This window comes from Galeopterus variegatus, unplaced genomic scaffold (genome assembly GCF_000696425.1).
Source record: "Galeopterus variegatus unplaced genomic scaffold, G_variegatus-3.0.2 Scaffold1536, whole genome shotgun sequence".
NCBI classification, from domain to species: Eukaryota; Metazoa; Chordata; class Mammalia; order Dermoptera; family Cynocephalidae; genus Galeopterus; species Galeopterus variegatus.
The window spans coordinates 222,543-247,443 of record NW_007727647.1 but is presented as its reverse complement, the minus strand read 5'-3'; the positions used below and the strand labels follow the sequence as shown (position 1 = coordinate 247,443).

The 24,901-nt window shown below is 36.0% G+C and overlaps 1 protein-coding gene across 1 annotated transcript in view; it reads right to left on the bottom strand.

Annotated features, from left to right (window-relative positions):
• The window catches only part of DIAPH2 (diaphanous-related formin 2), a gene marked incomplete at its 5' end in the record, with an annotated part of 376,543 nt that overhangs the window by 133,137 nt on the left and 218,505 nt on the right, over positions 1-24,901 (bottom strand). Inside the window, one exon of the mRNA XM_008577556.1 lies at positions 21,156-21,395. Coding sequence (XP_008575778.1) covers positions 21,156-21,395 — 240 coding nt within the window. The remainder of the gene's footprint in view (positions 1-21,155; positions 21,396-24,901) is intronic.

Sequence of the window (24,901 nt, the reverse complement as noted above, 5' to 3'; positions counted from 1 at the left end):
GGTAGGGATTGTGCCTGGCACTGAGCAAGCACTCAGTAATTGCTCTTATTAACTATTATTTCGCTACAGGGGTGGGTGGGAATCATTTTAAAATGCAAGAATTCTAAAGTAGACATCAACCCTTTCACTTGGGGTCAGAACTAATGTGTCAATACTTGGGTTTCTATCTTAAAGGTCTGAGCTACCTACCCTTGGGAGGGTCACCCCATGGGTAAGCTAGGCACTCCTCCCCAACATATTTTGCAGTAGGTGTGTTTTCACCAGCATCCACAAACATGTGAGTAATGTGTTGTGCTATGACATTAGGACAGTTACGATGTCACTAGGAAATAGGAATTTTTCAGCTCCATTATAATCTTATTAAGAACACCATTGTATATGTAGTTCATCATTGACTGAAACATTATGTGGCGCATGAGTGTACATAATACATAAAGACACACATACACAGAGGTTGACCACAAAGGCCAGACACCATATTAACTGAGAGTTAGGTGGGAGTGAATGCCAGAATAAAGTTAAAATTTGCTCCTCAGGAAATGGAGCACCACACGTTTAAGGGGAGGCAGGTTAGGAGCGAAGTAAATAGAAATGTAGAAGTATATTCACCAATTCCTCCCTTACACCCCACCACCCCACGAAAAATGATCACATTGTATAATGTTGAATATACTAATTATCCTGATTTGAGCATCATATACTGTACACAGGAATTGATATTCAACTCTTTACCCCTTAGATATGTACAATCAACTATGTTTCAATTAAAAGAGAAGTACATTCAGCGATCCACTATGAGCTGGGGACTGTGCTGAACACTAGGGATAAGAGAGAGATGGTGCATGGTAGCTTTGAAGCCTTGTTTTAGTCCATTTTGTGTTGATATAACAGAAATACCTGAGACTGGGTAATTTATAAAGAAGAGAGGTTTATTTGGCTTATGATTCTGGGACAGCTGCATCTGGCATGGGCCTCAGCCTGCTTCTACTCATGGCAGAAAGTGGCAGGCAGCCGGAGGGTACAAGCAGATCACATGGTGACAGGAAGCAAGACAGAGGAAGCAAGAGAAAGAGAGAAGGTGACAGGGTCTTTTTAAGCAACCAGCTCTCGCGGGAACTAATAGAGCGAGAATTCACTCATTAATCCCCCCTCCCCAGGGAGAGCATTAATCCATTCGTGAGGGATCCACTCCCATGACTCAATCAGTTTCCAACACTGCCACACTGGAGATCAAATTTCCACATGTGTTTTGGAGGGGACAACACATCCAAACTCCAAGCCTCAAGCTCAGAATTAAGTAGAAAATACAAAATTATATAGAAAAGAGATGGCATAAGACAGTAATTTGGTGGCAAATGTCAAGGAATGATGTAATTAAAATAATAAATAGGGTATGTGTAGAAAAGGCAAAGAAAGGGCAAATTCACGAAACAATGCTATGAAAAACAGGACTTGGTCACTGAATATTGGGATGAGGGAAAGGAAAAAAAAATCAAAGATTCCAAAAGTTTTAAGTTCTGATGATTAAAAGAATGGTGTGTATCAGGTCCAGAACAAGGAAAATGATAACTTCTGAGTGAGCTGGCTTTAGGAAGAGGGTAGCAGCTCATATTCTAAATAGAGGTTTTAGCTATCTGGAGATACTATACGAGAAGGTGGTCATAACCCTTTCATTATCTCTGCTTCGTTTTATCATATAGGATTTAACCTAATTATGGTTCTTAAACATGCATACAACCATGTCACTCCTCATTCTACACCACTCATGCATAAAGTACAAATTTCTAATCAGAAAAATTATTGAGCACAGATTGTAGATTCACACAGAACCAGGTTTGAACCTTGACTCTACCATTTACTAGCTGTGTAACCTTGGGCAAGTTACTTAAACACTCCATGTCTCAGTTTTCTTATCTACAAAATGGGCATTAGATAAGTATGTATGCTCATAGACATGTTTTGTAGAATTGAATAAGATAATGTATTATCATAACCACTATCATCATCCAGATTGGAAGTGATGAGAGCCTACCTTAGCTTCCTATCACCATAACCTAAGAGTCCTTCTGTGATCTGGCTCCACTACCACTGTGATCTTACCCCTAGATATTGACCTTTTCCACCCACCATCCACACTTCAGCTATGCTGGACACAAGTACGGGGTTTTTATGCCTGCTTTGATGAAATCAGAAAAGCCTGAAGACAGAGTATGCCTGGGCTTTTTTAGAATCATAATATTCCCTTCAAAGCATGGACAAACATTGCTAAGCACCTGCCTTGCCAAGCTGAGAAATATCTTAGTTGGTCTGGAAGACAAACTGCTTAATCTGTCTTGCAGCATTTATTTTTTAAAAAACCTCACATACAGTGTCCACTTCAATGTTTCAAAATGGCAGGCAATTATGACAAATAAGTGGTCTTTTTCCAGCCCCCATCTCCATTTCAGCTATGCTGGACACAAGTACAGGGCTTTTTTTGTCTGCTTTGTTCGCTTTTATATACTCAGCATCTAACACAATGGCTGGTATGTAATAGGCATTCAATACGTATTTGTTGACTGCACAAATGGGTGAAGATTTCCACCCATTTGCTTACATTCCTCCTGACCTCAGAATGCATGGTAGTATCCTACTTATCCTTTAAGGGGAAGGTGAACCAACATTTGTGACCCATCTGTCATGTACCTATGAACCAGGCACTTTGATAAGTGCTTCATACGTATCACTTAAAAAAAAAAATCCTCAAAATAATTCAATGAATTAGCCATTCATTACTCATTTTATAGATAAGATAGAGCACACAGTTTGACCTAATTCACACAGCTAATAAGTGTTGGTGCCACAACACAGCACGGTAACTAATGCATATTGAGTGTTTAATACATATTACTGGATTGAATTAAGTGTCACTGGTGATGGACAAGGACTGTGGGGGAAGGGGAAGGATCATTCAGGGAGAGTGGTGGTTGCCAGTAATAATCCTCTCCCAACTTACCTGAATAGAATAAATTCTGTTTTTGTTTTCCCATAGTGATTTATACATCCTCTAGATATAGCATTTATTCTACAATATATGATTTTGTTTAAAAAGTCAGTCTCACCCACCAGATTGTGAATTCCGTAAAAAGGAGAACTATATCAATTTTGTTCAGTAAATGTTGAATGAATAAATGCTACAGATAGGCCAAAGATAATTAGGGCTGATTCGATGATTAGATAAATCTTCAGTGACCTTCAAGCACTGTTTCAATACAGTGCCAAGTAGGCAAAATTAAAAGGAATGGATAGCCAGAAAGAGGTAATGTGTAAGGATAATTTATTCAAAATATTGACTGTAGATAATAACCGGATATTTAATAGAGGGGGCAGCAGGGCCAGGAGCTGGAAAACAGTGAAGCTAGTGACAAGTTATTATAATTATTGTCCTGAATTAAGTTCAGCATAATTAGGCCTGAGGGAATCAGGCAAGAAATTCATTCTCCCAAGAAATAAAAATGAAAAACCAAGAATTTATGGGCTTTGACTACTTCATTGGTTCTAAAAACCATTGTCCCTGGGCCAGCCATATCAGCATCACCTGGGAACTTGTTAGAAATGCAAATTTGGGGCCTCCACCCCAAATACACTGAATCAGAAACTCTGAGTATGTAATCTAGCAATTTGTGTTTTAACACATTAGGAAAAAAAAAAATCTGATATCACCTCCAGGTGATTCTGACACATGCCAAAGCCTGAGAGCCACTAGACAACTTTGAAGGAAATTTCCAGGTGACAAGGTGCTTGGCAATTGTCTACAGCTTGCCAGCATCCTCTCATAATTACTTTAAAATATAACAAGTTGAAATGTCAATGTTTTCAAAGCTCGGTGTCAATTTAAAACTAGAGAGGAACTGCCTAGCAATTTGTGGCATCTGAAGGGCAGAATCGCTCTGAATGTTCTTGATTAATTCACATAAAAAATGAGCCTGATTTATATCATAATTTACCATCTACTTATCCAAGAGCAGATGAGCCAAACAGTATGCTCCATGCTGTGACGATTCCAGATACACTGTTCATAAGTCTTCTAAACAGTCCCTCATCCTTCACCTAAAACTGTACTGAAAATACACTTAAATAACGCTATAGTGTGTGTTGTCTACTATGTACTATCAGAGTGATGGACTAGAAAACCTAGCAGATCATTCATGCCTTCCGACTAACTCAAGCTGCAAGTTCACTTCTTATTGGCAAATCTGAATTGTTGCTCACATATTTACCTAGGAAGTTTGAATCAGAAGAAAGTTTAAGTTGCAGACATCAGGTCTCAATGCTTACCATAAAAGTTCTTGGATTGCTAATGTATTTCACCTGTCCAGATGTCAGGGCTAATGTGTTTTGGCCCTAAGGAGCCTAATGCCTTGATTCCTATGCCAAAAACAGAGGTTACTTGTATGAAATCAGACTACAGTGGGTGTATGTAAAGAGAGCAAAGGGAGGGGAAGCATCATCCACATCCATGACACTGGCATATGCTGACACTGAGTTTCCTGTGTCTGCATGCCCATTTAGGTTGAAGGCCAGGAGTAAGAATGTAGCTAGCTTGGTTCATGCGGTACCCTCCATTATATAGGAACAAAGCAGTGAACATTATGCCCCTGTCCAAGAGCAATCTCACACCTCAATTGCAGAGTGGCACAGACAAGTATCAGAAGGAGTAAAAGAGCAAATATCCAAACTGCCGCATGAGAATGGTTCTCTTCTGGAAAGAAGCAAGAATGTGTGAGAGGAGAACCAGGTTTTCTTGCATGAATTGATGTAGAATGTATACTGATCAGATACAAAAACTGATTTTCACGTAAAGAATATAAGAAATGAAGTGGTAAAGCAGTGTGGATATCACTTAAGGAAACATTTCTGGATGCATTTAAGCAGGCCAATCTTTAAAGTATATTAAAACGTTAATGTGAGATAAAAGCCCATGTCTATAGACTGCATCTGAAGGAAACCCTTTCAGATCTCCCCCCTTTCCCCAGGTATTTATATAAATGGCCACATGAAACTCAGTAAACTTCTCAATAGGTCCTACACTCAGAAAAAAACTTGCCTAATCTCTCTGTGTTAAGGAAATTGTCCTAACATATAACACCACACAACACACATTTCTATATCTGATTGTCCTTGAAAAGAAATGGGATACTGAAATGCAATGAGGGACTCTCGTTGAGTCACTGGAATAAAACCATCCAAACTACCAATACAATCAGATAATTCAACTTTATTTCTTTCAGTAAAAAATTTCCCTAATCATGGCTTCTTTTTCCCCTATTATATTTGTATATTCATGGAACAGTTAATATTTAAACAATCATGAATGCTCCAGTGCATATATCAAAACAACTACTACTGCTTGCCAGTCTTGCTACAGCACATGAATTCTAATGTTAGTCTCCTTTATTTAAACAAAATTAAGTTCTGCGCTCTCTGCCAAGGGTTGTTTACAAATTATTGCTTTCTTCAAAACCACCACACACCGCTATAACACTGAGAAAGATAATGTATTTTTAAGGATTGCAGTTACCATAAAGACATTAGCTCTGGAGCTCCGATCAGACAGGTTTAATACATGCTTTCCTGGCTTTATTTCTAAACCTGTCACCAAAAACGCTTTTCTGGGCACTACATGACCAGGGCTGACACTAACTCAGCCAAATGTAATTTACAGTGGGAAGATGTCTTAATTCTTTATGTAGGCCTGATTGTCCCTTTTTCACACTCTTGATTTTGGTATTATAATGGCATTTCCAACAAAAAGGGAACAGATGATATCAATTGTATAAAAGTCAAGCAATTTAAGAGTTTTACACTTGTTAGCTTAATTTATGGTAGCAATCTGTGAAAGGAGAGCTTAAGACTTGAAACTATGACAACATTAAATGGAATAAGGATTCATCTCAGTTGCCACCTTCAGGCCCAGGAAGGCGTTCGTGATGTTAGTTTCTCAGAGAAGTTGAATTCTGCACTCCTGCCCTTCCTGCTCCACCTCTCAGCACTTTCCCTTCTAGCGCCACTTATTCAAGGAGAATGCCCTCCACGTGCATCAGCCTGTGGTCGCCAGGACCAGTGGCACATCAACAATCACTTGTACTCATTTTAGGAAAGGCCAGAAGGAATTAATAAAATATGTCTATACTTTACAATGAAAAGCTGGTCTGGTACTTTCAAGGGCTTTCAATTAATCAACCCATCCACAGTAGGCTTACCAAATAGAAATTCTTCTGTGGATAGTTTTAACAAAAATCAAATTATTTTAAATTGGTATAGAAACAAGTTACAAGTATGACGTTAATGATTTTCTTCTCAGACATGGTTTAAACATTTAACTAAAACTTTTAGCTTTTATTGTCCTGAGCATTTTAATTAACCAAACTGTTTTATATGTATAAGGTTTGAAAGTGGGTGGAATAAGTTTTTTTTTTTCCCCCTGTACATAGCTTCAAAGTTTATCATCACCACCAGAAGGGTGCATAAAACTGATTTGCTATGTATATATACTGTAAATAAATGGCATTTGAAGGTTTAACATTAGTGGTTTTAGCTATTTAAGAACAACTTCGAAGGTCCACGGCATGCTATGCTGAGAAAGCATAACTAGAATACAGCATTGAGAAGTGGCTGTTTAGGAGTGAGTTACTTAACTATGTTGATGCTTCTAGTTACAGTCATTCATTTTCACTGCTGTCTATTGAATACTGTATGACAAATGAATACTGTATAACAGATTTTGGTTATATTCTCCTATTGAACATTTCCATTATTTGTTCCATGTTTTTTTTGTGTGAGAATCATTATTTATGATATTACAGGTAATGATGCTGTGAACATTCCTTTTTATTGTAACAAAATATACATAAAATAAATTTAGTGTTTTAACCATTTTTAAGTGCACAGTTCTGTGGCATTCAGTACATTCATACTGTTGTGTAACAATCACCACTATCCATTTCTAGAAACTTTTCATCATCCCATACTGAAACTGTATCCGTTAAACACTAACTCCCCTCACAACCCCTGCAAACCACTACTCTACTTTTTGTCTCTATGAATTTGACTATTCTAGATATCTCATGTAAGTGGAATCATACAGTCTTTGTCCTTTGTCTGGCTTATTTCACTTAGCATTACATCTTCAAGGCTCATCTATGTATATACCCAGAAGTGGAATTTCTGGATCATACAGTAGTTCTATATTTAATTTTTTGTAACAACAGCCATACTGTTTCCTACAGCAGCTGCATGATTTTACATTCCCACCAGTAATGCACAAAGGCTCCAGTTTCTCCACATCTTTGCCAATTCTTGTCATTTTCTGCTTTTTTGTTTTTATTTTTGGTAGTAGCCATCCTGATGGGTGTGAAATGATATCTCGTTATGGTTTTGATTGGTATTTCCTTGATTATTATGATGTTGAACATCTTTTCATATGCTCACTAGACATCTGTATATCTTCTTTGGAGAAATATCTATTAAAATCTTGTGCCCATTTTTTAACTCAGTTGCTTGTTTTATAGTTGTTGAGTTGCAGGAGTTCTTTACATATTCTGGATATTAATCTCTTATCCAATAAATGGTTTACGAATATCTTCTCCCATTCTGTGGGTTGCCTTTTTACTCTGTTGATAGTATCCTTTGATGATGTGATCACTCTTGTATATGTCTCCAGAGTCCTTACATAAAAGTTTACCTACAGAATATGCTAGGAGTGGCATTTCTGGGTACTGTATCTTCCACATTTCTAGATAGCACCAAATTGTTTTCCAAAATGGATATACCAAGTTATAGTCTCACCAGTAGTTTCCTTTGTACCTTAATCTTACCTCCACTTGATATTATCAGAATTTTAAATGTTTGCCAATCTCATGGGTATAAAGTGGTATACCATTTTGGTTTAATTAAATCATAAGTATGAATACAAAATGGTACAGACACTTTGGAAAACTGTATTTTTAAAAATTAAACCTATACTTTCCCTATGACCCAGGATTCCCACTCTTAGGTATTTACCTAAGGTAAATGAATTTATGTTTGTCCATAAATGTTGATACCAACATTATTTATAATAGCCAAGAAGTAGAAACAAACCAAATGTCCATCAACTGATGAATGGATAAACAAAATGTGGTACAGGCACACAATGGAATACTACTTGGCCATAAAAATAAACTACCAATACATGCAACACATTATACTAAGTAAAAGAAGTCACACCCAATACAAAATAACACGAAGACACCATTACTGTATAATTCCATTCATATGAAGGCAGAACTATGGTGATTAAAAGAAAATAAGTAGTTGTTTACAGCTGGAAATGGGGATTGACTGCACAGGAGCGTGAGGAAACTACACTGGTTGATTGTGGTGGGGGTTCCAAGCTGTATGCAAATACCAAAGTCATCAAACTGCACACCTAAAATGAGTAGATTTTAATATATGTCAATTATACCTTAGTAAAGTTACTTTAAGAAATTATAGGTTAGATTCAAGTCTCTCTTGACCATGAACACATTTTACTCCTGATAAAATAACAACATAACAAACAAATATCCTCAGGAGATGCTTTAAGAAGCCAACGAGTACCCTCACCTTTCTCATACACTTCATGAGAGCTGAAATTTGGAAGCATAAGGGATCTTAAAGGCCAGGCACTGATTGATTGAAAAATCCTTGTAATTAAGCATCTTCATCTTTCCCCAAGTCTTTGAATACAGCTTACAATACTTTCCATTTCCCTCAGCACAGGTTTCCAAGTAATGTACAGTTGGCCCTCCATATCCATGGATTCTGCATCAGTGGATTCAACTTACCACAGATTGAAAATACTCAGAGAAAAAAATTCCACAAAGTTCCAAAAAGCAAAAGTAGAATTTGCTGTGTGCTGAGTTCTACTTTGAATCCACACAAATGAAGTGATGTGTAGGCATTGGATTAGGTATTCTAAGTAATCTAGAGATAATTTAAAGTATACAGGAGGATTGTGTAAATTATATGCAAATACTACACCATTTTATATTAGGGATTTGGGTGTGGATTTGGGTATCCATGGTGTGTCCTGGAACCAATCCTCTGCAGATACCAGGGACAGCTGTATTCTGTTTTAATACGTGTATCTAGCTGCTTGCTTCAATTTGAAGATTGAGCTCCTTTCTCTAAACAGTCAGCCTCTGAATAGCTTACATGTCTCCTCATACCAGGTTGCTTGAATCCTAGAGTGATCCCTCATACTGAGCACTAAATAGCAACTTTCTTTATTCTTATTTAACTTCTCTAGAAAATCTCATGACATCCTTCTGCTAAAAGAAATATTATTTAGTTTTTGTGCCTAATTAGTGAATCAGGAGGAGTGCGGACATATAACAGTCATACAACAGTACCATTACTGTTTTTGAACAGGCACTGATTATTTTTATCTAAAATTTAAAAAATACTAACACTTAATTATATAGAGAAAATAGGTAGGAACTTGAGAAGCCGTTTTAACGATACGCTCATTGTAGCATAAAAGGGAGGAGAGTATTCTGAGAATCTAGATTTAAAATGAAAAAAAGAAAGAAAAGAATAGAAAAGCATGAACAGCAAGGCTTTGTGCTTGTCCCCATGATAGAAGTCAGGAAAAGCAAAACTGAAGAGACTGGGGGAGAGGAGCAAAGTACATGTGGTGAATGGGGTCTGTAATGTTCTTTTCCTTTGCAAAGGAATGGAGAAGCTTACAGTGTGAGGCATCGTCTAACAGAGTACTTTATTGTCTTGTAGTTAGCCAGTGTTTATGAGCAACATAATTTATTTTTCATGTGTGCAATTATATAAAATCCATTCACCTCTCCCCACACACACGTCTCTCTGTCTCTTGCTTTAGTATTGCAATGTTCTATATCTGGCAACTAGCTCATAAGCTCTTCAAGGACTGGAGACGTATGTTTTATTTTTCTTTATCCCTGCAAAACATCTAGCACAGGGTTCCACAGAGAGTAAAGGCTCAAAAAATGTAGCCAACTTGCTGCCCCAGTACTAACTAAAAAGGAATTAAGTGCATATAAATAATTTTTAGAATCACTAAAATTACCACAGAGCTTTATTTTAGTCCTAACTGCCACTTTATAAACCTCCTTCCATGGTCCTCAGCTCTCCTTGTTAAGGTTGTGCACTGCCTGCATTAGGATGGCTTCGGTTGACAGGACAACCAGTTTGTATGATGACTGGTAACATTCAGTCACAGTAGCCACACATTTTGAACAACAGTCTCATACAGGGTCGAAATCTCCTTTGAACAGAGCTTTTATAGAATAAAAAGCTATTTGTTTCCAAACTTACTAATTATATTCACTAAATGCTGTTCATGTTGTCAACTTTCCCCCACTGTGAGAATTACAAAATCAGTCATAAGATTAAACTCAGAAAATGACTACAGCAATTCACAGAATACTAAGCCAGCTGGGTTCATTTAAATCCTCTATGGAAATGGTCTTAGTGGTGAACCAAGGAAGACCTACAGCTAGTCCCATAAATCATCATTTTTTTTTTGTTTGCTCCAGTGCTGAAAATGTTTATTGCCATCACTGATATATGGGGAACTCATCAAGAACTAAAAAAAGTATATTTGTAAACTAGAGAGTTATTCATCTCTACCAGCTAGACTGTCCAACAGAACCGTTAACGATATACATGATTGTCTAAGTCACAGTAACTTCAACAAGTACAGTGATGGCACAGTGTTATTTTGAATGTGCTTTTTGTATCAGTATATGAGGATAACATTTATTTTAAATTAAAAGGAAATACAGCTGTATTCATTTTTTGTTTCCTTAAAACGTGTCTGTATTTAATGAGTCAAAACCTAAGCCATACATGAGTACTCTATAGAAAACAAATTACACCCATCACTATAGTTCTATATACAATTATATATTGTTGGCTTTTTAATACTTATTATCTGTCAACTGTTACTTTTCAGTTTACAAGTCTGTTAATTTATGTATAAGAAGAAACGTTTAACTTAGTCCTGTTTCCGATTATACAATTCTGAAAACCACCCAATTCTTCTCACTCTTTCATTCTCCTTCTCTCTCACTCTGTCTCTCAGTCTCTCTGTCTCTGTTTGCCTCTCTCTGTCACTCTCACTCCACACCCATGTGCACACACACACCATTTTTGGGTTTTAATTCATTTTCCTTGGTCCTTCCCCTAATACAAAGCTATTAAAAACTGGAATCTCTTCCATATCAAAAAGGTCATGTGTTTGCATAGGGGATTACAATAACTAGTACACAAGGCAAATGTGTCGTATATACATATATATACCCCTCACAGCGAATTACCTAGACATCTACAAAGCAGTTATAACTGTAACGCACAAGTTACACTAAGAGATATAGGTTTCACAATATTAATCATCACAGTTAAGGGTTGTGTGTGTGTGTGTGTGTGTGTGTGTGTGTGTGTGTGTGTGTGTGTGTGTGTGTGTGTGTGTGTGTACGTAAGTGCCAGAACATAATAAGTATAACAGAAAAAAAAATACGAGTCTCCGAAGTAGTTAGTATTGACAAGGAATACTAATCAAGTCTGCATCAACTAAATTACATTTACAAACTACTGTTCTCTAGAGAATTTAATAAGTTCAAAATTCAGAAGTATAATGAAGTTTTCACACAACCTAAACTATGGTGCTATAAATGTGACAATATCTAAACAGATGTAATCAAATTGTGAGACAACAAACAAGTGTTACATTTAAAGTATTAGCTGACTAATTTGCACCAATGAATGTAAATTAATGAATATTTCAACTTAGAAAAAAAATCTTTAAATAAGCTCATGGGACCTCTATATTTTTAGAGGCAAGGAAGAGAATAAAGGTGTGAGTTAGCTTCTTTAAATCAGAGCTAAAGTTTTCAAAAAAGATATTCTCAGACATACCCTTTCATTATTATACCAATTTGAAGAAGTAATCTATAAACCTTGTTAATTCCTGTGCCTGACATGATCATATAACTTTACTTTTTTATTTTAACTTCTCAATATACACTGTAGTTGATTTTTGTGTCCCTTTACCTGTTCCTCTTTCTCCCCCTCCCTCCCCCACCCAACTACATCATATCTGTTCACTCGTCTTACTTAACAAGTTCAAGGAGTTGTTGTGATTGTTGTGTCTTCTCCACCCCCCTTTGTTTGTATATTTATTTATTTATTTTTAGCTCTCACAAATAAGTAAGAACATGTGGTATTTCTCTTTCCGTGCCTGACTTGTTTCACTTAATATAATTTTCTCTAAGTCCACCCAGTTGTTGCGATTGGTAGTATTTCATTCTTTTTTATAGTAGAGTAGTATTCCACTGTGTAGATATATCACAGTTTCCTTATCCACTCATCTGGTGATGGACATTTGGGCTGGTTCCAACTCTTGGCTATTGTAAATAGTGCTGCAATAAATATGGGAGTACAGGTATCTCTTCAACATGATGATCTCCATTCCTCTGGGTATATTCCTAGCAGTGGAATAGCTGGGTTGTATGGTAGATCTGTAATTGTTTGAGGAACCTCCATGTCATTTTCCATAAAGGCTGCACCATTTTGCAGTCCCACCAATAGCATATGAGAGTTTCTTTTTCTCTGCAACCTTCCTAGCATTTATCATTCTCTTTCTTTTTTGGATATTAGCCATCCTAACTGGAGTGAGATGGCATCTCAGTGTGGTTTTGATTTGCATTTCCCAAATGCTGAGTGGTGTTGAGCATTTTTTCAAGTGTCTGTTGGCCATTCGTATATCTTCCTTCGAGAAATGCCTATTCAGCTCCTTTGCCCATTTTTTAATTGGGTTATTTGTTTTTTTGCTCATATAACTTTACCCTGCTGTGACTGGCTTATCACGAAGTTGGTCTTTTCTCCCATCTCAATTTCTTAATATGAGGTACACAGAATAAGATATAAAGCACCTCCACATTAACCTAAATCTAGAAAATGTGTGACCATTTGTAAAAATGGAGATTACCATTTTAGAAGGCACCTCTAATGACAGACACAAACACTACCTTCATCAAGTTTTCTTTCTACTTAAGCAGTCAATTTGTATACGTACCACTATACTATATAGAAAGATAAGGAGACCAGGAACCCTGCATCACAAAAGTGGGGAAAGGGCTGACTTTCTAACTGAAGAACAATCTTCAAAGCACATGGTAGTGTATTCACAGGATTACAAAATCAAAGAGTCATGATTGTTTGCTTCCAACTTTTGGAGGTCTGCATTTTTAAAGAAGATAAATTTAGAAAAAGTGGCCTGTGTTCTTTTCTGATTTTAGATGGCATGAAGGACATTACAGGTGAGGATGCTGGATGAGATTTCTGAGCCAGTATACACGTATCTTTATTACTGGAGAAATCAGAAGACTGAAGCAATATTTTACTGCTATCATTTGCCTACATGCACAAGTCCATATGTACACATTAATAGTATGTGCTTTAGGATATATAATGAGTAACATATGGGAATTAAAAGACCTTACTGAGAATTGTTTCCTTAAAAAAATAAATTTAGTGTTCAATAAATTTAAACATTTTTGGACTTACTGACTTAAGGAATACTAATGACTGCTGTTTTAAAAATTATAAATTTTGGTTTACTGATTTACATGAAAAACTGCAGGAAACAAAAACCCATGACACAGTTATAATAACTAAATGGAGAATGTCACTACTGGCATAGTGCCACAAAATGGTATAACATTTATCTTGAAACTCAAGAAATTGTTCAGCGGTTCTCAATGATTTGAGCCAACTAAGCACAATACAATAAAATACAATGGCCTTAAATAAAGGTCAACCATCACATAAGTTGAACAAAGGAAACTACTTAAAATTAAGAATGATATCCTGTCCCTGTATCATTCTATGGTGCTTAGTTATTTCAAAGATCTAAACTATGGTGAATGTACTTGTTTCAATGTAATATAATGACACACAGACAGACCCTTAAATTGAAATGTTTGTGTCCACTGGTCATGAATTATAAACAAATGGTACAGTGTGTCATTATATTATACGATGCCATTTTTAAATGCAAAATACCATGACTGAGTTCCTTTGCATTTTGCTGTAATTTTGGCTCTTATATCACCAATTACTAACCAGTGACTTGGAGAGATCACCAAATGATCAGAATTCTTTGCTGCAAATAGCCCCACAGAATGGAAAGTTTAAAGGACCCACAGGAAGAAAAAGGAAAGTTTGGAAAGAGGATCTAACATTTCATCCCACTCCGTACTTGATTGAGAGCCTAATCTTCCCTTTCACAGAAGTTTTTCAAGACAAATTATAACCCTCAAAGTCATTTTCTTCTCAGCAAATATCAACCACATCTTCCCCATATTCAAATAATGTTAAACATTGTCTGATAGAAAAAAAGCATATTTCAGAGAAGCAAAAGAGCCAATGCAAATTCTACAAACAGCATGACCCACTGCAATAGTTTGTTGAGTCCCAGGAAAAGGTGGATCCTAACTGTGTGTTTGTCACTGAGTGATTCTAGGTAAGCCATCTCTCTGGAGAGCAAATCCTCATTTGTAAAATTTCGAGAACAGCAGTCAACCTTGCCTACACAAAACAGACATGCTCTGAGAGTCAATACAATGCTAAGTGATAGCTCTATAATTATTCAGATGATTAGGTACTATTTTATTACAAATATATAGGCTCTGCTGCCCGGATACATTAAAATCTATTATGAGAAGAGAAACCTTCTATTAATATGCCCACGACTACTTGCAATTGAATTTAAATAAAAAAAGATTCCAAATTTCATAAACTGCCAAAGAGCCAAAAAAATCCCTGATTTTCCCCATTTTCAGAATTCCGAATGTGACAGAGATGGTCCCATAGTATTTCCTAAAAATGAGCCACATGCAAGCAAACATTCTGCTACAATGCAAGGAGAGGCAGGGTGCTGCACTGTTTTGAACACAAAAAAACCTAGATTTCAGCCCTGCGTTGGACATTTACCAGCTTCCTAATCTTGGAAAAATTGTGTAACCTCACTGGGCTTTAGTTTTCTTTATTTTATTTTATTTTATTTTATTTTATTTTATCAAGTTTTCTAATTTGCAAAATAGGTTTAATAATACTTAACCTCCCTGAATCACAAGGAAAACACTTTATGAACTATAAAAATGCACGCAACCAAGTGTGTGGACTGTTGACCAGGATTTATTGATCTTTGCCAGGTTCCCCTTCAGTACATCCGATAGAGGTTATTTTCTTTGGCTTTAAATTAATAGTCCCATATTAATTTATTTATTAACCCATATTTGAGGGTGAGTTGCTGGTTTAGATTTATAGCAATACATTTTTATGTCTTTACAAATAAGCCATAACAAAACCTTACAATTACATATTCAGTAGTTGTGCTGGTAAAAAAAAAAAAAAAAACCCTTTATATCTGTGAGGAACAAATTCTCTTACTTAAAAAGCAAGTTAACACTTTAGCTTGAATATTAACAACAAATCCTTTATTTAGTCAAATGGCATGTCTTTCACTCAATAGTAATTTATTGAGGGCTTCGTATACAATAGACACAGGCGATATAATGTAGAATAAAATATACATCCAAATTTGATGAGTTCTGAGCTTGTGAAGGAGAAAGAGAAATCAAACAGTAAATTAAAGGACATGTGAGGACATAGCGAAAAAGTGGCTGTCTACAATCCAAGGAGAGAGCCCTCACTAGAAACCAGCCCTGTTGGCACCTTAATCTTAAACTTCTAGTTCTCAAAACTGTGAAAAAAATAAATTTCTGTTGTTTAGGCTACCCAGTCTGTGGTATTCTGTTATGGCAGCCCAAGCTCACCAAAGTATTTCACTTCTCTGAAAGTCAGATTTTTCACTGTAGATGGAAGAGGCTAGACTAGATGTCTTCTTACGCTAAGATTCTATTTTTATAGGAACACGATCCACATTATTTTAGCTAAAAATGATTAGACACCATGAAATTTTTGGAGTACTTACATACAACTTTTTTCTTAGCACTTTTTACATTTTCTCTTAGATTACGTTTCCAAATTTTACTGCCGTAGACAGCAGTCACTTTTCAATACATATCACGTAAGTACACAATGAAGCTGAACCTATTTTAATTCCCTTCTTACAACTTCTATAGGGAGAAGGATATTTTCCTTTGTATATTTGGGGTGATGCCTATAATACTCTGTCCCTAATGCCCTGTGATAGCCTATAGGATATAAGGCCTTTATATGTTATAGATACTCTACATAAATGATGAATGTTAGAAAAAGTAGAACAATTGCATTATCATGTTAATCCTAATGACTTAAAGTGAGATATCTAAAATTTTCTTCACAGTCAACCTACACGTTTTCCTAAGGGTCTTTTTACAAGATATTTCACATCTCTACATAAGCATGTCATCCTACTACATCATAATTTGTTGTGTCTCTCTGTCCAACTAGAATAACTAGAAAGTCAGGGTACAGGTGAAAGAGATATTCACTCAAGGCAGGAAAAAAATGTCTTTTGCAAGTACACCAAAAAAAGGTTTTTGGCTCTTGTAAGTTATTAAATGGGCTGTGAGTGATTTTCAAAAAAATAGTTATGGAGGCAAAATATTCAAAATGGTATACAAATAACTCACTTGTTTCCAACATGAACCCAATATTCCGGTCAGTGTAGTTTTCTAATTCATCTCCAAATACATCATGATTATTCCTAGTTGTGTATCATCATTAAAAAGAACTATTACCATTTATTTAACTTTGTAATTTTTCAAAATACTCTAACATAGATCACCCTATGAAAATAAATAAGGGTCAGTGTATTTCCTCATTTACAGATAAGGAAACTGAGGTTCAGAGAGGATAAGTGATTTCACCACAAAAATTTGGCTAGTAATTGGCAAAGTGGAAGCTAAAATGTAGATTCCAAGCTCACAGTGTTCTCCTCTTTTTTTTTTTCTTTTTTCCTTTTTGTCTTTTTTCGTGTCCGGCAACGGACCGCAACCCTCAGTGTCACGCCTGTACCAGACCGGGACCGGCAACGGGATCGCAACCCTCGGTGCTGCGTCTGCCCCTCGCGGGAACCGGTCTGTATGTGAGATCCGAACCCTCGGTGGGAGCGCCGCCACACTCCCAAGTGGCGCACTGTAGCAGTGCGCCACCAGGCCGGCCCACACAGTGTTCTCCTCTTTTTTTTTTTTCTTTTTTCCTTTTTGTCTTTTTTCGTGTCCGGCAACGGACCGCAACCCTCAGTGTCACGCCTGTACCAGACCGGGACCGGCAACGGGATCGCAACCCTCGGTGCTGCGTCTGCCCCTCGCGGGAACCGGTCTGTATGTGAGATCCGAACCCTCGGTGGGAGCGCCGCCACACTCCCAAGTGGCGCACTGTAGCAGTGCGCCACCAGGCCGGCCCACACAGTGTTCTCCTCTTGTAAGGTCATGGCTTCTCCTCTTCATATACCCTAATCCTACCTATCCTTCATGATCCTTCTGTTTTGCTGCCCAATCACCAAAGATTCCTCCCTGCTCTGAACTCCTGCTAATTTCAATGGCCATTAATTTTTGCATTCATTAATGGTATACCTTGTGACATTACATACTGTTCTGTATGGATATCTCCTGTCTACTCGACTGTGCCACAAATGTCTTGAGGTTTCTGTATGTCTTCTGTATTGTTTGTCCTTGGTGTACAGACCATCTGTTTTGTTTTGTCTTTGTTTGTATCTGCCTGATATCCCTTCACATGCCCCCAACCTTTGGTAACAGCATCCTTCAGGGCCTGACCAATCTTCCATTGCAGGTAGTCCTAGTAGCGCTATCAAAGTTCTTTGCCCTCCTTTGTGCAAGGTGTGTTCTTGTAATCCGCATTAGGCTAATCAGTCTCTCTCTCTAATTAGAATTTAAATCAAACAGAGAGGAGGAGGAAAATGGTTGGAGCTGATATATCCCAAAGGCAACATCCTGAAAAGACTTTCCCTTCATTCTTGGTATCTGAATTCTCCAAGCTGCCACAGTTGCTGCTCTTTTAAAGGCCAAGTTCTTTAGCATTTCCTCAATTTCTGGCTAAGCTACTTCATAAGCCTTCCAATAAATTCCATTTTTTTTTTGATGGAATCAGGCAGAGTCACTTTCTGTTGCTTGCAAAGATCCTTGTCTGATACATCCACAAATCTTAGTGCATAGGGAGTGCTCGGTATTTTTTAATGTTTTTGTTCTTATGCAGATTATACTTGCTATTACATACTGAAAACAAAAGTAACAAATGGCCCTGAAGGGCAGCTTTGTTATTGGTTAGAATTTTAATAACCAACAGCAAGCACAGGCCAAGCTAACATTGGGAACTCATCTTCATTGAAATGATTTTTATTACAGTTCAGCACACTGGTTTGGTGACTCACAAAGTGATAATTCACTGCTGCAAATTAACAAACATTTTCTGGTGAGGGTAGTACTTACAGTAATGATACCCTTTAGTGTTATTTGACATTTTGGTTAACCCATCTGTTTTCCTTTTCTTCCCAAATATCATAGCAGCCAATTGTGACCATCTGAATTTTTTATATTAGCTTACTATAAGACATGACTGATAAGTTTAACTGCTTATACCATGGCTCCTGTTTAGTGAATATTTTAACATACTCTACAGCTTCTTATGAAAAGCAGTGAAGTACTGTTTCAAACTCACTGAGAAAGGAAATTATCATTAGAAAAATTTAGGTAAGTAAATGGTATCATGTTAAAAGCATAATAAGTGCTCTACAAGGGAAATTCCCCATGCTATTTTTTAAGAGAAAAAGCACTGAGAAAATTCAACCAAGTAATCTTTTATGATACAACTGAAATTTAACAGCAATTCTAGCTAATCATACATCAGTAGTTAGCTAATTCTGTTTCAGACAGTTTACAGACCTAAGTGAACTATTTCTATGAACTTCAATAAATTTCTGTCATTTTAGACATTTACATCTACATTACATTTACATTCCAGGAACATCCTTTTAATCCTAGACATTATGGGAATATCATGCATGTATATGATATTTCTCTTTCTTAATGCCAAGTATTTCCCTAGAAGTATTTCCCAGAAGATAAGAATCCTACTGAAAAGTATGAGGAAGGGATATTTTAGAACCTTCACTTCTTTCTCTTTTAGAACACCTATTAGTACATGATAGTATTTCCCAGAAGATTATTTTTTATTTTATTTGAAGTTGGCAAAAATCTTTGTGCTGAATCTTTTGAGCATACCCCTAGTGATAGATGTCAGATCAGTGTTGTGTGGAAGAACTCTTATTTGACAGGTAGATGACAAGAAGAAGCCTCTCTCCAAAATATAAGAGGTAACTGTAAAAGCCTTCTGTGAGATTAATGTAATCTTTTGTTCCTGTGTATAAATGACTTATTCATTCTTGCTTCAAAAAAGTCAGTTCCTGTAATTAATTTGAATAGTGTGAAATTAAGACACTTAAAAATAAAGGTACACATTTATTTAAATTAAGATAATATGTTTAAAATATATTTTATATGAATTGAATGTAAGATAGATATCTAATACAAATTTCTAGTGATTTTGTATTTTATTTTATAATATTTTTATAATCATCAACCAAGAATGCTTTTAGATTCCTTCACCGTGCATATAACATATACTCCAACCAAGCAGCATCTTGGTAAGAGATGACTTTATTAGTATTGGTTATATTTTATGCAATACAATGAAAAAATTCTAAATAATTAGTTTTATCCTATATATCTGGCTATTCCAAATTATTATAAGCACTGTCTTATTCTCTCTGGCATTATCAAATACCACATGAAGGAATAAAAATGTTTTCTTGACAATCTAGCCTGTCCAGATGATCTTCCCTATTTTCCATGCTCTCTTTCTTTACACCCCTCAAAAATATATCAGGAGTAAACAGATAAAATACCATTATATATCCTATTATCTATAAATGTTTTTCTTTTATTTCTAGCTGGGTTAGAACTACCAGGATCTAATCATTTTTGATACATGTTAAAATGCTAGTCTATGTATACACAATGCACATCTACTTAATGCATGAATAGAAAATAAATTTATATCTATTCCTAAACTTGGGATTTTTGTTCTAATATACTTCAAGAACTAACCAAAGTTCTGCAATGTTTTCAGATGTGACAGAAAAAAATGTGAAAGAATGGTGAGATGTCAAAGATAGATTGCTTGTTTTCAGATTTATTTTCGTCTCTAGCTTTCTTACAGGCAGGCCTTCACCTCAGAGTCTGTTCAGTTTTTTCTCTATAACAGATCTCTTCCATGAATAAGGTGCTTTGCTCTAGCCTAGAAATGGACATGGACATATACAATCATTTTCAGGCTTTTTTTTGTTTCTTTGTTTACTTTTCACAATAACTCAGTCTCAAAATAACACTATGAAATGGCCCAACCAAAACAATAAGATGATTATCACCAGATTTTTTTTTTTACCTTTTAGACAATGCACTAGATAACCAGCGTAAGCTTAATGACACAACACTATTCGACCATAAGCAAAGTATATTCCAAAAGAAATTTCTGCCTTCTTACCTGACTGAATTTAGTTCCTCAAATACTTTTTGGGGAAGGAGAGAGACATAAGTATAAAGGGACTGAAATACAATACTGCATCTATTTTATAAAACAAAAAATGTTTTGGTCTATTAACTTCAGTAAGATTTAATCAGCAAGAGTTAAGTACTATCTATACTACAAAAGAACCTGCATATTCTTTTGGATTTTACTGCAATAAGATTTTCTAAAAATTATTTGTTTTGCAAATAATTCACACACTATAAAATTCCCCCTTTTTTTTTTTTTTTTTTTTTTTTTGTGAGCAGTAAGGGGATCGGAACCCTTGGCTTGGTGTCGGCTGCACCGCGCTCAGTCACGGAGCACACCGGCCATCCCTATATAGTATCCGAACCCGCGGTGGGTGCACCACTGCGCTCCCAGCGCTGCACTCTCCCAAGTAAGCCACGGGGTTGGCCCAAAATTCACCCTTTTAAAGCATACAATTTTGTGCCATTTAGAGGAACCCCTCTCTCATAGACAAGAAGATGATTGTTATAAAGTAGCAATATAAAATGTCATCTTACCTTAGAAAGGAAGTTGATCTTAAAACCCAAAGACTGGGCATTTCTTGAGCCTGAGTTCATGTAGTTTCCAACCAAAAGAACTAACTCTAAAAGTTTGCTAAAGCTTTCACTTTTCTTCAGTTCTTCACAGGCAAGAGTTACTGCTATGATGCTTGGTTTGATGTTGTTTACGTGTTCTTCAAACGTGAGCTTGAAAAGAATGCTATTGAGACGAGGCTGTAACATTTTCACTGAGCTCATCTGCAAGATAAGGAATGCTCCATGAAAACATACGTTTAAAGCCTGTTATTTTATCTCTTTAGCGAGAATAATTTCATAGACAATACTGTAAAATTCCTGCATAAAGTAAATTCTCTCTAAGTTTTAAAAAATATTATTTTTGGCTGGCTGGTTAGCTCAGTTTGTTAAAGCACAGCCTTGTAACTCCAAGGTCTAAAGGTTCAGTTCTAGTACCAGCCAGCTGCCAAAAAAAATAAATAAAAAATATTATTTTTGTTTGTTTTTTTTACTTTCCAAAATACTATTTTATCAAAGTTTAAAAAACAGTTGGCTGTTCAGTTTTTTTAAAATAAATTAAACTATCCTTATGGCATTAATAAAATATTATTGAGACTGAACAGTTGCTATATGTTAATTGCATAACCATTAGCCATCAATAGCATTCAAACTGTCAAATCTGTCCCTGAGGTGAACTAGAAAAATTTATAAATATGAAATTGAGTTGAGTGAATAGTTAGGCCACAGATAAAAGATGTACATGATGACAGAAAATGTAAGCGGAACATTTCCTAAGAAATTACCTATTACTATGCTGTTTGAAATGAGAGGACTAGCTCTGATTGAGCATTTAATAATTTTTAAACCTATGATTTCTATTCATAAAATATATGAAATATTTATATATACTCTAAAGAATTTCACCTACTTGACAGATGTTGATGTTAAATAATTAGGTTAAAGTGAAATCACATGAACTTACTTTCAAGTACATTATTCAAGAAATCTATATATTTTTTTCAAAACAGTTCAACTTTGGTTTCAATTACTTGTTTCATAGTGTTGGTGCACATTCTATATTCCCTTTGGTATAGCTCATATGATAATAATTACTTTTAGTTTTTAATTTCCTGTAGTTCCAAATTATTTAAGTAGTTTTCATTTACCAAATGAATTCTGGGAGAGAGATGGGGATAGGGTACACACACACACACACACACACGAACATACACATACTCACAATGAAAAGAAATTATAAACAATCCTAATTATATTTGGTTTTGCATGTATAGCTTACTTTCTTAAATACAAATGCCAAATACAGATGAGACACTGAGTTATCTGCAGATACCATGAAAATAAATTTACAATATAAACAAAAGTCTTTAAACCACAAAGCACCCTTCAAAAAGCAAATGAAATGTTGGGTAGACCATATCTGCTCTAATATAGAAGAAAGGTATAATCCATTATTTTCTTCTTTGAAATTAACTTGCCTATTAATAATGGACATCTGCATCTCCAGATGTGAACCTTGGCCTTCTACTACTTCTTCTATATGCTTTCATGGTTTTTACAGGCAGATATATAAAAGTATACATGAAATATCCACTTGTTACTATATTTATGAAGATCTCATCACTTATGACTAGCTTTTTTACATGGTCAGGGTATTATTATACAAATTGTCCTCTTGTTTCTTCAGTACTCACATGCCAAGTATAAGACACATCACTATTCACAAAAAGCTTAAAATATACCCTGAAACTCATAACACAGACACTTGAAAACTATAGCTGGTGATAAAACCAGCACATGATTTTAGACACAAATTAAGTTCTGGAATGTTTGCTAGGAGAAAAAAAAACTTTAAATTCTAATGACTACCATGTTTAGTGAAGGTTTCACAGTAGAGAGAATACAAATGGAAGTGTGTGTGTGTGTCTGTGTGTGTGTGTGTGTATCTAAATAAGCACACATGGAACCGAGGCCAAAAGGAACAGGGAGAGAGAGGAATGGTGTGAGAATAAGATTTACAGGTTAGGCATATAAGATGTATATACCTAGGGGCAGAATTTGGACCAAAGTATCTAAAGAGTCCAGGTAAAGTCCACGAAATTGGAAGCTAAGCACATCAAAGTATTTCTCCAGGAATGTGCAGGTCTCTGTGGGTATGTTTGTGTGGGAATCTCTCTTAAGTTTCTGTACATAATTTTCTGCTTTCACTTCTGCCTCTACCACTGTCTCCAAATCCCTCCCCACATTATTTTTCCTTTCCTTGTATTGGCAGCTGGCCATCATTAGCACAGAAGCATGTTTTCTATTATTTTGTGTGCTTTGGGGGTAGATTTTTACTCTCCCTGATGGCTAAAAAAGCCATAGAGCTACTTTGACTGGCTGCTAGTCACTGTGTAGCTGCCCTCCTGGCCATGCTTTGCAAGGTTTGTAGGGGCCCAGTTCACAAGAGTGTCCTCAGTCCCAGATCGACATGGAATGTAAACCTTAGGCATACAGGGGCTTTTAGTCTTGCTTCAATTCTAATACCATGAATCTTTATTCATATTTTTATCCTTTCTGGGCTTTGTATTTCTGTATTTAAATCTTTGGCCTACAGACTCAAAGACACGCATTGAATCTTTTTTTTTCTTTTTTTAAATACCAGCTCCAACTGAAATAATATGGCCAAAAGTATACTTTAATAAAAATAGTAACAATAATCATAGCGATTAACATTTATTGAGTACTTTATGCCAGACATTTTTCTATATATGTACTATGTATTAACTGATTTGATTCTCAAAACAATTCTAGGAAAAGGTTACTATCATCACTCTCATTCTAAAGATGAGAAAAGTGAAGCACAGAAATACTAAGTAACTTGCAAAGTCAAATTGTATGTTGGAGACCTGGAGATGTGAACTCAGGCATGACAGACTCCACCACTACACCACACTGCCTCTTGAATCTTATTAGGAGCAGTAATTATAATTGGTTGAAGAAGAGATTAGTGGCAGGGAGACCATCAATTAAGTTATCATAATGGCCTGAGAAACAGTAATGAGTTAGGATGTTGACAGCAGGAAGAAAAAGGAAGCAATGGATACAAGAGGGAGAATCAAGGAAGAATCAACAGGACTTAGCAACTGGCCAGATATGGGGAAAGAAAGTCAAAGATGGCTCTAAGATTTTAAGTCTGTTGTGAGGTAGAACAATGTTGGTGTTAATAAAGGCAGAACAAGGTGCTGATTTGGTGTGGTTTATTATTTGATTGTTTTGTTTCAGAAAATAAGGGTAGATGAATTTGCTTCCCCTGATCCACTGCTACTTACACTCCAGTAAGCTAATCAGGAACTAAGGCAACAGGGGCAAGTGGGATACAGTTTAGTAGCAACTTCAATCAAACATAACTTATTCCAGAAGCTTTCACGTGGTCTGATTTTGTGAAAAGTCTCCCTAATTTGCTGGTCTTCAGTTTCCCCATCTGTAAATTAGGGGAAATTCCTGTAAAGCAATCTTGTTTTAATAATTAGACAGGAGCCAAATAAATGATTCATAAACATTTTGTCCTTCTTTTTCAGTCTCTATCTTGGGTTGTGGGAAGGTGGAGTAAAAGGTACCATCTCCACTAATAAAAAAAATTGCTTGGCTGTTATCAAAATAATTTTATTAGCATTTAAGTGAATTTAGTTGACTATCTTCTCAGATGCCAAATAGTACATCTTACTACTAACAAAGACACTATTATCTTC